Source organism: Mustela nivalis, assembly GCF_964662115.1.
Source record: "Mustela nivalis genome assembly, chromosome: 20".
Taxonomy (NCBI): domain Eukaryota; kingdom Metazoa; phylum Chordata; class Mammalia; order Carnivora; family Mustelidae; genus Mustela; species Mustela nivalis.
In genome coordinates, this window is record NC_139039.1 from 6,893,675 (window position 1) to 6,916,151 (window position 22,477).

General features: G+C 34.2%; 1 protein-coding gene across 5 annotated transcripts in view; it reads right to left on the reverse strand.

The window, feature by feature from the left end:
• ADAM2 (ADAM metallopeptidase domain 2) overlaps positions 1–22,477 on the reverse strand; it is a 142,177-nt gene that overhangs the window by 67,976 nt on the left and 51,724 nt on the right. For all 5 annotated transcript variants that reach the window (XR_014306693.1, XR_014306694.1, XM_082715328.1 and 2 more), the window contains exons 8-10: positions 15,511–15,582; positions 14,875–15,041; positions 13,757–13,838 (exon numbers count right to left, since the gene is read on the reverse strand). Coding sequence is in view for 3 of the 5 variants with exons in the window: in XM_082715328.1 (XP_082571454.1) it covers positions 13,757–13,838; positions 14,875–15,041; positions 15,511–15,582 (321 nt within the window). In the remaining 2 variants the exon portion in view is untranslated. The remainder of the gene's footprint in view (positions 1–13,756; positions 13,839–14,874; positions 15,042–15,510; positions 15,583–22,477) is intronic.

A 22,477-nucleotide genomic window follows, 5' to 3' on the forward strand; every position in this document is an offset into this window, starting at 1 on the left:
ATACCACATCAAAAACTAATAATGTACTGTATGGTAACTAACATAACATAATAAAGAAATTATTTTTAAAAAGCTACAATGTTCTCAGTTCTGTTTTTTTCTGATAGCCCAGGAGTTTTTTAGGATATTTTTAGTGTCATTTAGTTCAAAATGAGTTCTAATTTCTCATGTTTTATTTGAAACCCTTTAGAGGTTTTAAGTGATCTTTCTATTATTTAGTTCTAATTTTAATCCATTGTGGTCAGAAAATATTCTCTGTAAGATTTCTATCATCTTATATTGATATTGTTTTATTTATCACTATTTTATTTATTTCATTAATTTTTTTAAAAAAGCAGAGGAACAGAAGAAATCTTTTGTAGGTGATGGATGTATTTATTCCTTTGTTTGAAGTGATGGTATTACAGATTCATGCATATGATAAAACCATCAAAGTGTATACATTAAATATGTATAAATTTTTATATTAAATATACTTTAATGAAGTTTAAATAATATCCTGCTGCTCTTTGGAATAGGGCTTTTAAATATTTTTCAACAAAATGGAAAATAGGGCATTGCTGAGTTAAATTTCTCCTCATTCTCAAATTATCATTGTGTATATCTTTTTTCTTTTATTCTTTCACGTTTGCTATATATATTTTGATGCAATATAATTACTTATATACAACATTATGATTGCTATGTCTTTCTTTTCAATTCCTTTGATTATCATTTGATAGTCCTCTTTATTGCTTTTGTTTTGCTTTGTTTTATTTTGTTTTTAATTTAAATTTTATTTTTCCAGTGTTCCAAGATTCTTTGTTTATGCACCACACCCAATGCTCCACTCAATCTGTGCCCTCCTTAACACCCACCGCCAAGCTTGCCCAACTTCCCAATCCCCTCCCCTTCAAAACCCTGTTTGTTAATTTCTCATAACACATCTTTCCTTAAAGTCTACTGCTATAGATCGAATTGTGTCCTTTGCAACATCCTATGCTGAAACCTTAGCCCCAAGTGTGACCAATGTGACTGTGTTTGGAGATGGGTATTTAGGAATAATTAAGGTTAAATAGGGGCATCTGATAAAACTGTGGCCTTAAAAAAAAAAAAAAGAATCTCTCTTTCTCTTTCTCTCTTTCCCAACTTCTCCCCACTATTTGAGAACACAAGAGAAGGCAGATACCTGCAAGCAAGCAAGACAGAGCTCTCACCAGAACCTGACCTTGCTGTCACCCTCATCGAAAACTTCCAGCCTCTAGAATTGGAAGAAAATAAATTTGTGTGGTTTGATCTACCCACTCTATGTTATTTGGTTATGGAAACCCAACCTAATTAAAGCAAGTATTTTGTATTTTGTTTTAATATACCCAAAACAAATTGCTTTTGTTTAGTATTTACATTGTATAAATTTTCATTGTTTAAATTTCAGTGTATAGACTCCATTTCCAGAAAGATGGAACAAACAAATGTCAGTCTATCTCTCCCACTGAACTCAGCTATAATACCAAGACAGAATAGATACACAACTATTTGATTTTACAAGCCTGAAAGTATCAGCATTCAAAAGGGGAAGAACACCCAAATTCAAAGTACCAGTGAATTGGTCTCTCCCAGCCTAAAAGCCTTATAGTCTGAATTTGCAAGCAAGCACTATAGTGCACACAGAGAACCAGGAGAAGTTCTGAAGTTCTGAATTGAAGAGTGGAAAAGGAAACTCTTAAATCTCAGGGAAAGTGGGTATATCCTATTTATTTCTTTTTTCTTTTTCCTTCTGTTCTTTCATGCTCCATCCATCAGATGATTCTTCAGCAGCTTTAGCACCACCAAAGCTGCCAAAAGGGGGTAATTACAGAACCAAAGTTCCAAAGGAGGAGCATTATTCCTTTCCTTTCATAGAGTTTTATGTTAATGAGTTTGGGATCAAATAAGGTAGTTCTGTTATATTCTCTTCTCCAGTACTTGGTCTCCAGAGGTGATACAATCACAGAAATGGGAAGATTCTGGACAAAATACTAAAAAAAAAAAGCAGCCATAAAGAACTGAAATGTACCAGGGAGATAGCTGTGAATTAAGGAAATCAGTCCCACAAAGCTATATTCTATCTATCATCTATCTCTCATCTATCTACATCTATCATGATCATCTCTATCATGGATCTATCTTTTAATATTTAAGTATATATTTTTTATATTTAAGTATTAGCCATTGTATTAATCTGGGCTCTCCAGAGAACCAATAGCATAGGGAGAGAGAAACAGAGAGGAAAAGATATAAGGAATTGGCTCACATGGTTATGGAAGCTGGCAAGTACAAAACCTGCAGATTGAGACCGTAGCCTAGAGACCCAGCAGAACCAGTGATTACATTCCAGTTTGAAGACCAGAAGGCTGAGAACCCTCAAAGATGATGATGGTGCACATGAAATCTGAAGGCAGTTCTGCTGAAGATTTCTCTCCTGTTTGGGGAGGATGATCATTTTGTTCTTTTTTTTTTTTTTTAGATTTTATTTATTTATTTGACAGAGAGGGATCACAAGTAGGCAGAGAGGCAGGCAGAGAGAGAGAGAGGAGGAAGCAGGCTCCCTGCTGAGCAGAGAGCCCGATGCGGGACTCGATCCCAGGACTCTGAGATCATGACCTGAGCCGAAGGCAGTGGCTTAACCCACTGAGCCACCCAGGCACCCTGATCATTTTGTTCTATTCAAGCTCTCAACTGATTGGATGAGGCCACCCACATTATGGAGGGCAATATATTTTACTCAAATTTCACCAATTTTTTAAAAGATTTTAATTATTTGTTTGACAGAGAGTTCACAAGGAGACAGAGAGGCAGGCCAAGAGAGAGGGGGAATCAGGCTCCCTGCTGAGTAGGGAGCCCAATTTGGGGCCCAATCCCAGGACCCTGAGATCATGACCCAAGCCAAAGGCAGAGCCACCTAAGCACCCAGATTTCACCAATTTAAATATTAATCTCGTCAAAAACTCTCCAAGTCAACATACAAATTAATCATCACAAGCATCACTCTACCCTTTCAAGTTTAGGTTCCAAATTAAACTCCTCTTCTACCCTTCTCTTTCCCTTATACCTCCTGGCCTGTGTCCGTCTGCTTAGGACCTATTCTTATTGATTTTGAGCGGGGTTCTCTGCACCTCCTGGATTTTGATGCTTGTTCCCTTTGCCATATTGGGGAAATTCTCTCCACTATACCTTCTGCTCCCCTCTCTCTTTCTTCTTCTTCTGGAATCCCAATTATTCTAATGTTGTTTCATCTTATGGTGTCACTTATCTCTTGAATTCTCCCCTCGTGGTCCAGTAGCTGTTTGTCCCTCTTTTGCTCAGCTTCTTTATTCTCTGTCATTTGGTCTTCTATATCACTAATTCTCTATTCTGCCTCATTTATCCTAGCAGTGAGAGCCTCCATATTTGATTGCACCTAATTAATACCTTTTTTTAATTTCAACTTGGTTAGATTTTAGTTCTTTTATTTCTCCAGAAAGGGCTTTTATATCTCCCAAGAGGGTTTCCCTAATATCTTCCATGCCTTTTTCGAGCCCGGCTAGAACCTTTGAGAATCGTCATTCTGAACTCCAGATCTGACATACTACCAATGTCTGTATTGATTAGGTCCCTAGCCTTCGGTACTGCCTCTTGTTCTTTTTTTTTGTGATGAATTTTACTGCCTTGTCATTTTGTCCAGATAAGAGTATATGAAGGAGCAAGTAAAATACTAAAAGGGTGGCAACAACCCCAGGAAAATATGCTTTAACCAAATCAGAAGAGATCCCAAATCATGAGGGGGAAGAAAGTGGATAAAAAGAGGTTCAGAAAGAAAATAAAGAAAGAAAGAAAGAAAGAAAGAAAGAAAGAAAGAAAGAAAGAAAAGAAACAATTAAAAAAAATGAATAAAGAAAAAATATAAAAAAGAAAAAGTATATATATTAGATAAACTAGTTTAAAAATGTTAAAAAAGAAAAGGGTAAAAGTTAAAAAAAATTTAGAAGAAGAGAAAAAAATTGAAAAAGAAAAAAAAAATTAAATTAACTGCAAGACTAATGAATCATGGAAAGAAAGCCATGAGTTCTGTGCTTTGATTTCTCCTCCTCTGGAATTCCGCTGCTCTCCCTGGTATTGAAACCGCACTCCTTGGTAGGTGAACTTGGGTCCTGGCTGGATTTCTTGTTGATCTTCTGGGGGAGGGGCCTGGTGTAGTGATTCTCAAGTGTCTTTGCCCCAGGCGGAATTGCACCACCCTTACCAGGGGCCAGGCTGAGTAATCCTCTTGGGTTTGCTTTCGGGAGCTTTTGTTCCCTGAATGCTTTTCATAGAGTTCTGGAGGATGGGAATGAAAATGGTGGCCTCCAGGTCTCTGGCCTGGAGGAGCCAAAACCCCAGGGCCCCACTCCTCAGTGCACCCTCAGAGAACAGCACCCAGTAACTCCCCTCTCCATGGCCTCCAGCCACGCTCAAAGCTCACCAAACCCACGACTGGTTCAAGGTAACCCTGAGCCGGGAGCTCACTCCTCGGCTCTGTCTCTGTAGCTGGCTTCCCCGTTCTAATACCCGCAAGCTCTGCGACACTCAGACACCCCCGATCCTTCTGTGACCTTGCGGGATCTGAGGCCACGCTGACCCCGCGTGGGCTTCAGCCCGGTTTAACCTCTGGAGCAATGTCCCTCAGCAGAACAGACTTTTAAAAGTCCTGATTTTGTGCTCCGTTGCTCCGCCGCTTGCCAGGAGCTGCCCCTCCCCCTGGGGTCTATCTTCCCGTCGCTTTGGATTCACTTCTCCGCCAGTCCTACCATTCAGAAAGTGGTTGTTTTTCTATTTCTAGAATTACTGTTCTTCTTCTCTTTGATCTGCCATTGGATTTGTAGGTGTTTGCAATCTTTAGATAAGCTATCTAGCTGATCTCCTGCTAGCTGAAGTAGTCTCAGCCTGCTACTTCTCCGCCATCTTAACTCCTCCCTAGAAGTTTTTATCTTCTACTTTTCCTTCAATTTCTAAACTTGCTTTATCTATTTTCTTTTTAATATTTGTATATGAAATTTTTTATCAGCTTGTCAGTATTTACCAAAAAAAACAAAAAAAAAAAAAAAGGAAAAACCCTGCTGATATTTTGGTTAGGACTGCATCATTATTTCTATAAAATTGGAAAGATAATTTAATTTTATATGATAAGGATATTTCAACAAAATTTTTATAAGAAACAAAGGTACGATTAAAAAAATAAAATACATTTTTAAAAGCTTAAAAAATTCGAAATAAAAATGAGCATCTTTATTATTTTACAAAGTATCTGTAATAATCTAGAGCAAACATAATACCTAACAGTGAAATATTGAGTTTTTCCCTTAAAATCAAGAATGATACAAGAATGAATACAATTGATTCAATTAAACATTGTTCAATTTGGGGTTCCTGGGTGGCTCAGTTGTTAAACATCTGCCTTCAGCACAAGTCAATGTCCCATGGTTCTGGGGTCAAGCCCTACATCGGGCTCCCTGCTAAATGGGAAGCCTGCTTCTCCCTCTCCCTCCCACTTCCCTCCTTCCCCTGCTTTTGTTACCTCTACCGCTGTCTGTCAAGTAAATAAATCAAATCTTAAATAAATAAATTAACACTGTTCAATTCAACTATTTCAATTGAATATTATTCTTGAGATCCTAGCCAATTCAATAGGAGGAAATACCTTAAAAGATGTATGTATTAGAAAGGAAAAAAGAATGTAATTTTCCTTATTCACATAAGACAATATTGGACACAGAAAATTTAAATTTAAAACTACAAACATAGAAATATACAAATCAGTGTATAATATTTTTCAACATAACAGAAACACATATTATATTTAAAATATAATATTCACCAATATTGCCAAGAAGGTCAAATACCTATATATATGGTACTTAATATATTGCAAAATATCTACATGGAAACCTACCATGAAATTTATGCCTATTTGTTTTCTATGTTTTCTATAAATTCTGTCTTCTCATATTTACTTGCTTTTTATTTAACTTCAATATATTTTATCTTTTTATATTCACCTTCACTTAGTCCTAGTATATCTCTTACAAAGAAATATTTGACCTTTAATTAATATTTAAATCCATCAAAGATTTTATCACTTAGTTGGTGAGTTTAACCTAATTTATATTCATACAATTGCTGTTATATTAAAATATATTAAACCATTTTATTTTATATTTTCTATTCTATTCTATTTTGCATTATTGTTCTTATGCTTCTTCTTCCTTAGCTGTATTTTCATTTCTTTCATTAGGTTATTAAATAGTATAGCTTTGTTCTTACTATCTGTTCTTAAGACCAATATTCATCTCATATGCCCTTACTTCTTTCTAAAATTTATCATTATCTATACCTTTCTCTTAAGAAAACAAGTCCTATAACACGCTTTCATGTCAATTCTATTACTTTCTTAACCACACCATCATAGAATGTGCTCTGGTTTAATATTAATATAATACCTGTCATTTCGCACAAAACTCAGTTCCAGCTCTTTTAATTTTAAGACAATAATAAAATTTAGCAATATTTATTCACTTTTAGTTTCCTGATCCTTGTAGTTTTTCATATTACAAGTAATTTCTACAAATGTATTCTGAATGTTAGTCATTCATTTGGCAAATCTTTTGAGAACTTATATACCTGAGACGGTTTTTATTGTGTCTTATGTTGAACGATTTTTTAAAGATATTAATTGTGCTTTTAAAGTACTTTTATGTTATTATTTTAAGAATACTATCTTTTTTTGTATTCAATGTGATCTTTCCCATTATAGAACTTTTTTATTATGATTTTCTTTTTTCAAGAGATAAAGAAATTTCTCTTTGTATTTGATATTTTCATTTCATTGTCAGTGTGCATTTTTTTAATTCTATTTTGACATTTTATGTGCCTTTTTCATCTGACAACTCAGTTTTCTCCCCTCCTACCAGATGACTCAGGATAAGGGATTATTTGGAGACTCCAAAAAGGATTTTCTGGCATAAGGGTATTGTTGATCAGATAATGGCTATAATTTGGTGAAATTTATTTTCATTTCTCCTTCAAAAGTTTTCTTATGGTTTTTTTTAATTATCATCTCCATTACTCTTTTTTAAAAAGATTTTATATACTTATTTGAGGGAGACAGAGAAAAAAAGAGAGCATACTCAAGTGGGAGGAGGGGCAGAGGAAGAGAACCTCAAGAAAACTCCATGCTGAGCACAGAGCCCCACAGTGGCTCAATCTCACACCCCTGAGGTCATGACATGAGCTGAAATCAGGAGTCAAAATCTTAATAACTGAACCACCCAGGCGCTCCAATCTCTTTTACTTTTAATATCTAGATATTAGCATTTCTACTTCAGTAATCCATTTCTCTCTTTTTTTTTTTAAAGATTTATTTATTTATTTATTTGACAGAGAGAGAGATCACAAGTAGGCAGAGAGGCAGGCAGAGAGAGAGGAGGAAGCAGGCTCCCCGCTGAGCAGAGAGCCCGATGTGGGACTCGATCGCAGGACTCCGAGATCATGACCTGAGCCGAAGGCAGCGGCTTAACCCACTGAGCCACCCAGGCACCCCAGTAATCCATTTCTCTTAATCTTGTTGTTTGTTTGTTTTGATTTTGGGGTTTTTTGTTTTGTTTTGTTTTGTTTTGTTTTTACTGTTCCTATAACTTTTCTGATGTCTTCTAGGAGAGGTTCTGATTCTAATTTAATCTAACACCCATGCAATTTATTATATTTTTTGTGCCTAATACTTCCAACTAGTTCTTTTCTATAATTCCTTACACTTTATTTTATTTGAAGTTTCTATAACTACTGATAGTTCTGCTTTAGGTAGTATGTAATGTGTACTGTGTTTTCTTCTGAGGACATTTAGTATTCAGGATCTATACACTCCATGAACTGAGGGCAAGAAATAATGTGTCCAGTAATATGTAATGGCATAAAAATATTGAGACCAAGAACTAGCTTGTGTCAGTCCTCATGAAAGAGTAAATTAGTGACTAACAAGGAGTAGATGAGTCCCAGGAAAAAGAGTTGCAAGACATCAAATATCTTCTGCTAATTATTCCTACATGTTTCCACTCATCCAAAATCACCTGATACTTTTATTAAGTATCAATGAAGGGATATAGATTTTAGATTTTATTCCACAGATCTGGGAGATTAGGGAGGACTATGGGTGTTTAAGAGTACAAAGAGGACCTAAAATGGAGTAGGAGGACCCTAGGCTTGCCTTTTCCTTCAAACACAGACAGATAACAATGAAGTCATTCAGGATATCCAAGAAATTGATCTGAGGACCAACACAACAAATTGTGTAACTAGAGAGAGAAATAAGAGGCCACATTATGGGAGGTAGGAGGTATGGAGAGGTAATGTGGGGAAGAAAAGGATCCCAGTGAGGGAACCTAGGTCAGGGAGAGAGATAAAAGGGAGGGAGGGAGAGAGAGAGAGAGAGAGAGATAGATAGATAGATAGAGAGAGAGAGAGAGGACCCCAAAAGAGATCAAACAAGAAAAACACTTCCCGAAAGACACTGAATGGTAAAATGAGAAAAGCTGATTTTCATGAACTTTAAAAACCAATGGGACTCAAAGATTGGAGTTTTAGGTATCTACATTGTGATCAGTGTGGATCCTGGTGGGTGCTATACTGTTCCTGTGGAGGAGAGCAAACAGCCAAGTAAGCAGACCAAGAAATCTGAGGATCTCTTGATGTGCACTGGGAGATAGTTTCCCTTCATAAAGAGCATCTGGGAGAGATGGCATTGTTTCTCCAAGGATAGAAGAGCTGGTAGGCGCCATTCTCTTCCCCACCCTTCAACATAGGTACACAGATAACTGCTGAGGGCTGCTCACCTGGACACTGGCTCTTTGCTGCACTTTATTCCAAAATCAACCCCCTTGTGCTTGGTGTGTCTGTCCTTCTGGGCAAACCCACATCAACACCAGCATGGCAAGATCCTCCACCAGAGAACCAATGGGTTCATGCCATGCCAGGCCCATAAAGTTTGGAGTTTAAAAACTTAGCCTCCCTGGGATAGAATGCAGGTGGCATAGTGCTTCCAGGGTGCAGTTAGTCAGTGTGAAGGCAAAGATCTGAGCCCTGCCTGGAACACATGATGGGAGATTGTTCCTTCTTCTGGGAGAGCTTCCCAGACAATGGCAAGCAAAAACTCTTTTCTTCATGATGATGGAAGGGGCTTGCATCATTTTTCTCCTCTTCCCTTAAGCATAAACTAACTTCAGTAAGCACAGCACCAACAGTGGGAGCCTAAACTGCTTACACGAAGCCCTACCCTCTCACACTCTGCATATGCTGCTTTTCTAGAGCACTTGTGCTAGAGAACAAAATCATTGGAGCCCTATACCAGATAAGTAGCACAAACTCTGCATGTACCATACCTACTGACCATAAAGTTCTATAAAGCTTCAGTGCTAGTAGAAATAGTATCAGGTCTCTTTTAACAAGCAGACCAGACCACACCTAATTAAAACTCACCATACTCTGGACAAGATCCAAACACTCCCCACTGCAGGCAAGGAGAAACTCTACAGAGGACTGACTGAAAGAAAACAGCAGCCAAAATAAAATAGCAGAGTATACACAACATACACCAGGGACACATCCTAACATGCCAGGACCTGCACAGTATACAACTTCTTCTTAATAATGCCACTACTTACATAAGCAGGAAATATAACAGGCTTTTCTAATGCAGAGAAGAAGACAGGGACCTAGCCAAAATGCCAAGATGGAGGAATCCATATCAAAGAAAGAATAAGAAAATGTCATGGCCAGGGATCGAATCAAAACAGATATAGGATCTAATTGAAACAGACATACAGATACGCCTGATCAAGGATTAAACAACAATCATTAAGGATACTAGGTGGGCTTGAAAGAAGCATAGGAGACATCAGGAGTCCCTGAAACACAGATATGAAAGACCTAAAAACTAGTCAGGTCGAAATAAAAAATGCTATAACTAAGATGTGAAAGCAAGGGAAAATAATGGCCACAGGATGAAAGAAGCAGAAGAATGAATAAGTAATATAGAAGAAAAAATTATGGAAAATATGAAGAGAAAAAAATACTGGATCACAAATGCAGATTTAAGGAAATCAGCAACTCCAGAAAGCATAATAATATTCATATCATAGAAGTCCCAGAAGAATAATAGAAGGGGAAAAAGTGGGCAGAAGATTTATTTGAGAAAATTACAGCTGAAAACTTCTTTAATCAGGAAAAGGAAATAGATACTGAACTCCCATCAAAATCAGGAATAGCTGCCCAAAATGTATTTTAGTCAAATTCACAAAACACAGACAAGGAAAGAGTCCAGAAAGCAGGAAAAGAGTCATTAACCTATAAGAGAAGGCAAATCAGATTTGCAGAAGATCTCTCCACAGAAATTTATCAGGTCAGAAGAGAGTAGTATATATATTCAGTGTGCTTAATGGAGAAAATATGGAGCCAACAATACTTTATCCAGCAAGGCTTCCCTTCATAAAAGGAGAGACATAGAGTTTCCCAGACACACAAAAACCAAAGGAGTTCATGACCACTAAACCATCCCTGCGACACTGAATGGGGGGAAAAAAGACCAAAAGCAACGAAGACTAGAAAGGAACAGAAAAAACATCACCAAGAACACCAACTCTACAGGTAACACAATGACACTAAATTTATATCTATCAGTAATCACTCTGAATGTAAATGGACTAAATGTTTCAATCAAAAGACATAGGATATCAAAATGGATAATACAAAACAAAACAAAACAAAACAAAAAATGACCATCTATATGCTACCTGCAAGAGAGTCACTCTAGATCAAAAGTCACCTACAGATTTAAATTGAGGAGATGGAGAACCATCTATCACACTAACAAGTCAAAAGAAATCCTAAGTAACCATACTTATATCAGTCTGATATAAGTATGGTTATATCAAAGATATATAATAGATGAAGAAGGGCACTATGTCATAATAAAAGGGTCTATCTAACAAGAAATTCTAACAATTGTAAATATTTATGCATCCAACTTGGGAGCAACTAAATATATAAATCAATTAATAACAAAAGTAAAATGATTGGTAATAGTACAATAATAGTAGGGGACTTCAACATCCCACTTGCAACATCTAAACAGAAAATCCTCTCGGAAACAATGGCTTTGAATTACACACTGGACCAGATGGACTTAACAGATATATACAAAACATTTCATTCTAAAGCAGCAGAATACACGTTCTTTTTGACTGCACACAGAACATTCTACAGAATAGATCATATACTGGGTTACAAATCAGACGTCAACAAGTACACAAAGGTTGAGATCATACTATGCATATTTTCAGACCACAAAGCTATGAAACTTGAAGTCGACGACAAGAAAAATTTGGATAGATCACAAATATATAGAGGTTAAAGAATGAATGGGTTAAACAATACTTTTTTTTAAGATTTTATTTTGAGTTAAACAATACTTTAAAGAAAAAATAAAAATATATATGGAAACAAATGAAAATGAAAATATGACAGTCCAGTATCTTTGGGATGCAGCAAAGGCAGCACTAAGAGGGAAATACATAGTAATACAGGCCACCTTAAGAAACAAGAAATGTCTCAAATCCAGAACCTAACCTTCCACCTAAAGGAGCTAGAAAAGTAAAACCTAATAAACCCTAAAGCCAGGAGAAGAGAAATAATAATGACTACAGCAGAAATAAATGATATAGGAACAAACAACAAAAGAACAGTAGACTAGATCAATGAAACTAGATGTGGTTCTTTGTCAGAATTAATAACATTAATACCCCTAGCCAGACTTATCAAAAAGAAGAGAGAAAGGACCCAAGTAAATAAAATAACGAAAAAAGGAGAGATCACAACCAACACCACATAAATATAAGCAATTATAAGGGAATACAATAAAAAAGTATATGCCAACAAACTGGTCAATCTGAAAGAAATGGGTAAATTCCTAGAAACATATAATCTACCAAAACTGAAACAGGAAGGAATAGAAAATTTGAACATCCCCATAACCAGCAAAGAAATTAAGTCAGTATGCAAAAATCTCCCCCTCAAAAAAAAAAAAGAACAAAAATATTTAAAAAAAAAAAAAAAAAAAACAGTCCAGGGCCAATGGCTTCACAGGCAAAGAGTTAACTCCTATTCTTCTTAAATTATTACAAAATTTCGAAAAGGAACAAAAATATCCAAATTCATTCTAAGAATTTAATATTTCACATTTAATACTCTACAGTACATTAAAATTACCCCAGAGAAATCAAGAAATCAATCCTATTTGCCCTTGCACCAAAAATAATATCCTTAGGTATAAACCTAAAGATGGAAAAGACCTGTACTATGAAAACTATAGAAGAACACTGATGAGAGAAATTGAAGAGGACACAAAGAAAGGAAAAACATTCCATGCTCATGGATTGGAAGAAAAAATATTGTTAAAATATCTCTAGTATCCAAAGCAACCTACACATTTAATGCAGTCCCTATCAAAATACCACCAGCATTTTTCAGAGTTAGAACAAACAATCCTAAAATTTGTATGGAACCACAAAAGACCCCAACAAGCCAAAGCAATCTGAAAATGAAAAGCAAACCTGGAGGCATCACAATTCCAGACTTCAAGTTATATTACAAAGCTGTAGCCATCAAGACAATATGATACTGACACAAAAGAGGCACAGAGATCAATGGAACAGAATAGAAAATCCAGAAATGGACCCACAACTATATGATCAACTAATCTTTGACAAAGCAGGAAAGAATATCCAATGGAAAAGAGACAGTCTCTTCAACAAATGCTCTTGGGAAAACTGGAAAGCAACATGCAAAAGAACGAAATTGGACCACTTTCTTACCCCATACACAAAAATAAACTCAAAATGGATGAAAGACCTAAATGCAAAACAGAAAACCATCAAAATCCTTGAGGAGAACACAGGAAGTAACCTCTTTGACCTCAGCTATAGCAACTTCTCCAGAGGCAAGGACGATAAGAGAGGCAAGGGAAGCAAAAGCAAAAATGAACTATTAGGGCTTCATCAAGATAAGAACTTCTGCTCAGTAAAACAGCCAACAAAACTATAAGGCAACTTTCATAATGGGAGAAGATATGTGCCAATGACTTATCTGATAAATGGTTAGTATCCAAAATCTATAAAGAACTTATTAAACTCAACAACAAAAACCAAATTATCCAATTAAGAAATTGGCAGAAAGAAAACATGAACAGACATTTTTCCAAATAAGACACATAAATGGCCAACAGACAGATCATCAGGGAAATAGGAATCAAAACCACAATGATATATCACCCCATACCTGTAAGAATGGCTAAGGTTAACAACATAGGAAATAATATGTGTTGGCAAGGATATAGAGAAAGGGGGAAATTTTTGCACTGTTTATGAGAATGCTAAATGGTGAAACCACTCCAGAAAACAGTACAGAAGTTCTTCAAAAAGTTAAAAATAGGACTATCCTATGATCCAGCATTACTAATTATTTACCCAAAGGATACAAATTTTATATTTATGAAGTTCAATAAGATCTTTTTAAAGTCCCAACATTTCCAATCTGCAGCAAGGACAAAGATCCTCAGAATCATTTTGCAAAATTTAATGTACATAAAATAATAAAATAAAGAAATGCTTTACTATATATTAATCTAAATAGCATTCTACTTAGACATCTTAGCCAAATAAATTAAACCATATCATACCAGAGCAACAGCTCCTCCATAATGGCTATCACACATCTTCCCTTGAAAGGTTGCACCAACATAATTTGATTTTTCTCTGTAACTTAAGTTTAAAAAAGGATCATAGTCATATAACTTTGTAAAATTAAGCACAATTACTATTAAATTTTCCTAATAACATTTTTATTTGCATATTTATATAATAAATTCATAAATATTTCCACTTAACATTAGGGTAATGAAGCTTGGAAGTGACTAAATATGTCTGCTTGTCTTGAAAACAATGAAATACTTTTAAAAAACAAATAATAGAAATTTTATATTCATACTGAATTTTTAGAAAACAACATTCTTTATTATGTAATACTTTTTAAAATTAGGTAATTCCTAAAATATCAAAATAATAAAAATAAATAAAACTTCTTAAAGTTAGAAAGCTAAAGAAATACAATTGATAAATAAAATGGGCAGAGTCACCTTATGGGTTGAAGTTTCTTATATAATTGGATAGAATTAGACAACCAGGATCATGAGAATATATGGCATACTTGTGGAACAGAAAATAATTTAAAATATTATAATTTTATAAATATATTTTATATAATATAGTAATATATTATATATAGATCCTAAATATTAATAAGAGAAAAACAAAGAGCTTATTAAATAGAAAGGAAGCCTTATATTTTTTAAAATGCAGCACAATGTAAATATGGTATGTTAGAGATATTTAAATTTACAGTAGTGTTGCCATATCCTTGGGGTTTTTTTTTTTGCTATCTCATAAAAATAAAGCATAAAAAGAAGTCCTAATTACTACATTCATCATGTGCATTTCTTCAGACAGATACTACTATTATTTTAAGTATTGTTAGGGACATTTAATGATATGGTACACATTCAAAGGTAATGGAGCATATAGTAACAATATTGAAAGGGCGAGTTTTAACTACAAACAAGTAAATAGAATGATTGACATCAATAACTGTTATAAAAACTGTTTTGAACAATAATATTCACATGATATTGTATGTAGAAAAAAATGCATATGTTCCCTAACAGCCTGTCAACTATCAGAAATGAGGCCAAATAAGGATGCTTCCTTTGTATAAGACATAGTAAAACCAAAATATGCTTACACAAGTAAAAATGCTATATCATGTGGACGCAAAACAAGATAAGATCTTTTCCATTTTAAAAATCTGTATAATAATTCATTTGCATCTCCAGTTACTGAGATTTTATTTTCATCTATCCAAAGTTCCAATGAAGAGAGAATTATTGTAACATTAAATGATGTAAAAATCTAAAATAGAAAACATGAAGAAAATAGGTTCAGATATCAAGGTTTAAATAGATCTGGAGATCTATCTATAAAAATAAACACAACACTGATGACAAATATTAAACAACAGAATTGCTAAGTCTGGATTGGATCTTAGAAAGTATATTAAGTAATAAGTATGACTTATAAAACAAGTAATAATTAAGTTTGAAATGCTTGTACTTCAGCAAGCCCTATGTGAAGTGCTTTATTAATTTTATAATTAGGTATAGATTATTATAGTATATATAATCATGATATACAGACTTAGGAATATATAATAATTATTATTCCTATTATTATTCCTATTCAGAAAACTGAAACTTAAAACAGTTACATAATTTGGCCTATTTTATACATCATGTGCCTTCAGACAGTGCCATAAATAAAGTATGGGAATTCTTTAGGTAACACAAGCAAATGCAAAAAGAATTTAAAAGCAAATACTTACAGCATTGGTCAGTCCAATCAACTGGAAGATCTTTTGAGTGACAACAATTGTATCAGAACCCATATGATTATACTGAAAAAGGTAAGAAATTGTTTAATTTACCAATTTATTAGTTTTTAAACATTATTATTATAAGAGGAGGGAAGATTTCCAAACTCATTTTATGATGCCATTACCCTAATAACGAAATCAAACACTGCAAAAGTAAAATACAAACCAGTATTCCTAATGAACACAGAGGCAAAAATTCCTCAACAAAGTATAGGCAAATTAAATTCAACAGCATATTAAAAGGATAATATGCTATGATCAGTAGGGATTTTTTTCTAGTAATTTAAGAATGGTTCAACATCTGCAAATCAGTCAATATGCTACACTACATCAACAAATTACATGATCAGATGATAAAGAATCATCAGAAGATGCAGAAAAAAACATTTTAATGAACTTTAACATCTTTTCAAAATGAAAACTCTCACCGAAGTGGGTATGGAGAGAAGGTACATTAACATAATAAAAGCCATATATAACAAGCCTATAACTAATATTATACTCAACTGAGAAAACCTGAAAGCTTTTAGTTTAAGATCGGGAATGAGACAAAGATGCTCACTCTCACCACTTTTATTTTATATAGTATCAAAAATTCTACCCAGAACAACTAGGTAAGAAATTATACAAATTGGAAAGGAAGAAGTAAATTATCATTATTTGCAGATCACATGATATTATACATAGAAAACCCTACAGATACTTACACACATACACACACACACTTAGAATAAATTTTTAAAATTCACTAAAGTTGCAGGATAAAAAATCAATATGCAAAAATCTGTTGCATTTCTGTATACTAATAACAAACAATTAGAAAGAAAAACTAAAACAATTCCATTTGTATTTGCATCAAAAAGAATAAAACACTTAGAAATAAGTTTAAATAAGGAGATTAAAGATATGTACAGTGAAAACTACAAGACAATGATAAAAGAAATTAAAAACACACAAATATTGAAATATATTCTATATCCAAGGATCAGAAGAATTAGCATTGTTAAAATGTCCATACTACCTAAAGTAATATATGGATTCAAGGTAATGCTTATTAAATTTTCAGGGACATTTTTCACAGAAATCAAACAAAGAGCCTTGAAATTTGAGTGGAACCACAAAAGACCCTGAATAGCCAAAAATCTTGAAAAAGAACAAATCTAGAGACATCATGCTCTCTGCTTTCAAAATATATTACAAAATTATAGTAATCAAAACAGTATGATATTGCCATAAAAACAAACACAAGAACAATGGACTAGAACAGAAAGCTCAGATATAAATCCATGCATACCTTATAGTCAATTAAGTTGTAACAAAGGAGCCAACAATACACAACAGGGGGAAATAGTCTCTTCAAGAAATGGTATTAAGAAAATTGAACAACACATACAAAAGAATGAAACCATACCACTATCTTATACTATATATAAAACATAACTCCTAATGAATTAAAAACTTGAATGTAAGATCAGAAACCATAAAACTCCTAAAGGACAACATACAGGAAACTTTTTCACATCAGGTGGCAATGACTTTTTTTGACTTGACACCTAAAGCAAAGGCAACAAAAGTAAAATTAAGCAAGTGGGACTATATCACTCTAAAAACCTTATGCACCGCAAAAGATGACAGGAATAAAATGAAAAGGCAATCTACCAAACAGGAGAAGATATTTGTAAATCATACATCCAATAATGTGTTAATATCAAAATATGTAAAGAACTCATATGACTCAATAGCAAGGGAAAAAAAAGCAAACAATCCAATTAAAAAATGGGCAGAGGATCTGAATAGACAATTTTTCTGAGAAAATATACTGATGACCAAGAGGTACATGAAAAGGCACTCAAAATTACTAATCATCACGGAACTACTAATCAAAACTACAATGAGATCATCTCACACCTGTTAGAATAGCTGTTATAAATTTAAAAAAAGGAATAGCAAGTATTGGCGATGATATGTAGAAAAGGGAACCCTCATGCACTGTTGGTGGGAATGTAACCTGGTGCAGCCACTCTGGAAAAGAGTATGGAGGTTCCTCAGAAAATTAAAAATAGAGCTGCCATATGATCCATCAATTCCACTTCTGGGTATTTGTCCAGAGGATATAAAAACATTAACTCAAAAAGACTTGTGCCAAAAAAAGAAGAAAGTCTTGCCATTTGTGACAACATGGATGCAGCTTAAAAGCATTATTCCCAAGGAAATGAGTCAGAAGAAGATAAATACTGAATTATCTCATTTATATCTGGAATCTAAAAACAAAACAAAAAACCAAGCTCCTAGATACAAAGAAAAGATTGGTGGTTTCCAGAGGTGAGATGTAGGGAATAGAAGAAATGGGTGAGGTGATCCAGTTATAAAATAATTAATTCCTGGGAATTAATATACAGCATCATAACTATAGTTAATAATACTGCATTGTATATTTGAAAGTTGCTAAAAGAGAAGATCATAAAAATTTTCATTATAAAAAATTATAGATATGTGTGATCATTTTTCAGTACATATTTTGCAAATACTGAATCCTTATGTTGTACCCCTGAAACTAATATAATGTCACATGGAAATTTTATCTCAATTTGAAATCAGACACTACAAATAAATTATAGTTTTACTATCAAATAATAATTGTTGAAAGAAAATGTTACTTTAAACTATAGGATTTAAATGTGAATGAAGATTATGTATTGAATATATGCTTTCAAAACCATGCCTTAGTGAAATATTTAAAAAGTTAAAAATATTAAATTATTAAACATTGCTAATAGAAAAATAAAGTTTCAATAGCACAAATAAAAGTAAAAGCAAACACAAAATTTGAAAACTGAAGAACAGAAAAGTGATAAAAGATAAAGCAGATTTAAGATATTTAAATGATAGACCAGTACAGCAATATAATTCACCTCAGAAACCCTAAAATATTCAGATTGGCTCTATCAGCTTTTCTTCAAGTACGAGAAATTGGCACTAAGAGCAGGCAGATTGACTTTAAAATTTGTTTAAGGAGCAGTTAAGGCGGGCGCCTGGGTGGCTCAGTGGGTTAAGCCGCTGCCTTCAGCTCAGGTCATGATCTCAGAGTCCTGAGATCGAGTCCCCCATCGGGCTCTCTGCTCAGCAGGGAGCCTGCTTCCCTCTCTCTCTTCTGCCTGCCTCTCCATCTACTTGTGATTTCTCTCTGTCAAATAAATAAATAAAATCTTAAAAAAAAAAAAAAAAGGAGCAGTTAAGGCTGGGAGAACATCCAGAATGGCTGTGTGAGAAAAGGCAATCCAAGGATATTATATATTGAATGATTCCATTTAGATAACATTTTGGAAATTTAAAAGTATAGACATGGAGAACAGATTAGTTGTCTTCAGAGATCAGGGAAAGGGTAATGAAGGAGAACTGGGTGTGGCTGTGAAAAGGCCACACAACAGATCCTCATTTGAAGTTATTCTGCACTTTGACTATGTTTGTTAATATCCTAGATGTAATACTGTATTATGATATTTTAAGTTGTTACAAATTGGAAAAAATGGATACACAGTATCTCTATATATCCTTTTTATTTTGATATATTTTATTCATGTTTTATTCAGTAAAAATGAAAATTGACACTACTAACAATGTGTACACACAAACCACACAAATTCACAAACACATAGATATAAATTAAGGTGATTAGTCAATAATGTAAGCACTCTATGCCAACGTTTGAGATAACAAAGCTATGTTAAATGTTTCAAACCAAATTTATAACTCACCCATCTTTAAGTAATAAAGAAGACCAAGAACATAATTTTTGGAAGGCAGATAGGGCAGAAAGTTCATCAAAGTAATTGAGTCTTTATTTAAAAGTGCATTAAACCTCAGATAGGGTAAATATCATAGATTTTTCAGGACTAAATGAAAGAACAAGGGAGTTTGAGATACTCAAGAGTAAAAACTTCAGAATAAAAGTTTTTGTTTGGGGCCAATGGATTTATCACACAAAATAATCTTTAAATATTCTTATAAATGCATGTGAGTAAATGACTATTTCTAATAAAAAGATGATTTTAAAAAACTAGAAAGCATGTGCTTATGACAAAAGGAGATAGTAAGGGAAGAACAAATAGCTATAAAATAGAGAAAAAATCAAGATGGCAGATATACATATAGACATATAAATAATGACATTAAAAATGGATGAAAAAATCACTTAAACTATTTTTTATAAAGATTTTATTTATTTATTTTACAGAGTGAAAGATCACAAGTAGGCAGAGAGGCAGGCAGAGAAAGAGGGGAAGCAGGCTCCCTGCTGAGCAGAGAGCCTGATGCGAGGCTTGATCCCAGGATCCTGAGATCATGACCTGAGCCAAAGGCAGCAGCTTAACCCACTGAGCCACCCAGGTGCCCCTCACTTAAACTATTAAGAAATTAAAACTACAATGAGATAGTACCACACACCTGTTAGAATGCTTGCAATCAAAACAAGAAGATATAATAAATACTGGTTGGGACATGGTAAAAATTTAAGGGTTCATCAATGGATGAATGAAGAGCTTGTGAGATGTGTATGCGTGTGCATGTACACACACACACACACACACACCACAATGGAGTATTATTTGGCCATAAAAAATGAAAATTTTCCATTTGTGTTATGGATGGACCTTGCTATGAACATTGGGGTGCATGAGGGCATTATGCTAAGGGAATTAATAAGTGAATTAAGTCAAACAGAAAAAGACAAATACCTCTGATCTCATTTACATGTAGAGTTAAAAAAAAAAAAAAAAGCACACAGATACAAAAAAAAAAAAAAATTGGAAATTGCCAGGAGGAGGAAATGGGCAAAATGAGTTAAGAGAACTAAAAGGTACAAACTTCCAGTTATAAAATAAACAAGGTATGGGGATGTAATATATAGCATGGCAACTACCTAACAACACTGTACTGCATATCTGAAAGTTGCTAATAAAGTAAATCTTAAAAGTTCTCATCACAGGAAATAAAATTCTGTGACTATGTGTGCTGTGGATATTAACTAGACTTATGGTAGTGATCATTATGCAATATATACAAATACTGAATCATTATGTTGTACACCTGTAACTAATATAATATGTCAATCATATCTCAATGAGTAAAAAGAAGAAAAAACTATTCAAAAGTCTTAAGCAGGGGATAGATACAATTTGATTTATGTTTTTAAAAGGTAAAAGGTCCTAGCCTCATGAGATTTGGGATATTAAAGATTTTGTCTATATAAAATGAATTAGGAGCCTTTTTAAATTATGTTAGTCACCATACAGCACATCATTAGTTTTTGATATAATGTTCCATGATTGATTGTTTGCATAGAACACCCAGTGCTCCATTCAATATGTGCCCTCCTTAATACCCATCATTGGACTAACCTATCCCGCCAACATCGTTCCCCTCTAAAATCCTTAGATTGTTTCTTGGAATCCATAGTCTCTCATAGTCCCCAAAGCTATTACTTATGTTCCACAAATAAGTGAAACCATATAATAGTTGCCTTTCTCTTCTTGATTTATTTTACTTAGCACTTAGTAATCTCCTCCAGTTTCATCCATGTTGATGCAAATGTTGGGTATTCATCCTTTCTGATGGCGGAGTAATATTCCATTGTATAAATGGACCATATCTTCTTTATCCATTCGTCTGGTGAAGGGCTTCTTGGCTCCTTCCACAGTTTGGCTATTGTGGACATTGCTGCTATGAACACTGGGGTGCATGTGGCCCTTCTTTTCATGACATCTGTATCTTTGTGGTAAATACCCAGTAGTTCAAAAGCTGTGTCATAGGGTAACTCTGTTTTAACTTTTTGAGGAACCTCCACACTGTTTTCCAAAATGGCTGCACCAGCTTGCATTCCCACCAACAGTATGAGAGGGTTACCTTTTTCCACAACCTCTCCAACATTTGTTGTTTCTTGCCTTGTCAATTTTTTGCCAATCAAATGGGTGTAAGGTGGTATCTCAATGTGGCTTTGATTTGAACATCCTTGAGAGTTAATGGTGCTAAACATTTTTTCTTGTGTCTGTTAGCCATTTGTATGTCTTCTTTGGAGAGCTGTCTGTTCATATCTTCTGCCCGTTTTTTAACTTGATTGTTTTTTGGATGTTGAGTTTGAGAAGATCTTTATATATCTTGGATACCAGCCCTATATCTGTAGTGTCACTTGCAAATATCTTCTCCCATTCTGGGGTTGCCTCTTTTATTGACTATTTCCTTTGTTGTTCAGAAGCTTTTTATCTTGATGAAGTCCCAAAAGTTCATTTTCACTTTTCTTCCCCTTGCCTTTGGAGATGGGTCATGGAAGAAGTTGCTGTGGCTGATGTCAAAGAGGTTACTGCTTATGTTCTCCTCTAGGATTCTGATGGATTCCTGTCTCACATTGAGGTCTTTCATGCATTTAGAATTTATCTTTGCGTATGGTATAAAAGAATGAGTTTCATTCTTTTGCATGTGGCTGTCCAATTTTCCCAGCATCATTTATTGAAGAGACTATCTGTATTCCATGTGATATTCTTCCCTGCTTTGTCAAAGATTAGTTGACCATAGAGTTGAGGGTCCATTTCTGGGGACTCTATTCTGTTCAATTGATCTATGTGTCTGTTTTTGTGCTAGAACCATGCTGTCTTGGTGATCACAGACTTGTAATATTTTAAATAATAATTTAATATTTGAATTACTTGAATTTGAATATTTGAATTCAAATAATAATTTGAAATCAGCCAATATGATGTCCCCAGGTTTGTTTTTCTTTTTCTACATTTACTTGGTGATTCAGGGTCTTTTCTGGTTCCTTACAAATTTTAGGATTGTTTGTTCTAGAACTTTGAAAAATACCACTGATATTTTTATTGGGATGGTGTTGAAAGTGTAGATTGCTGTAGGCAGCATATACATT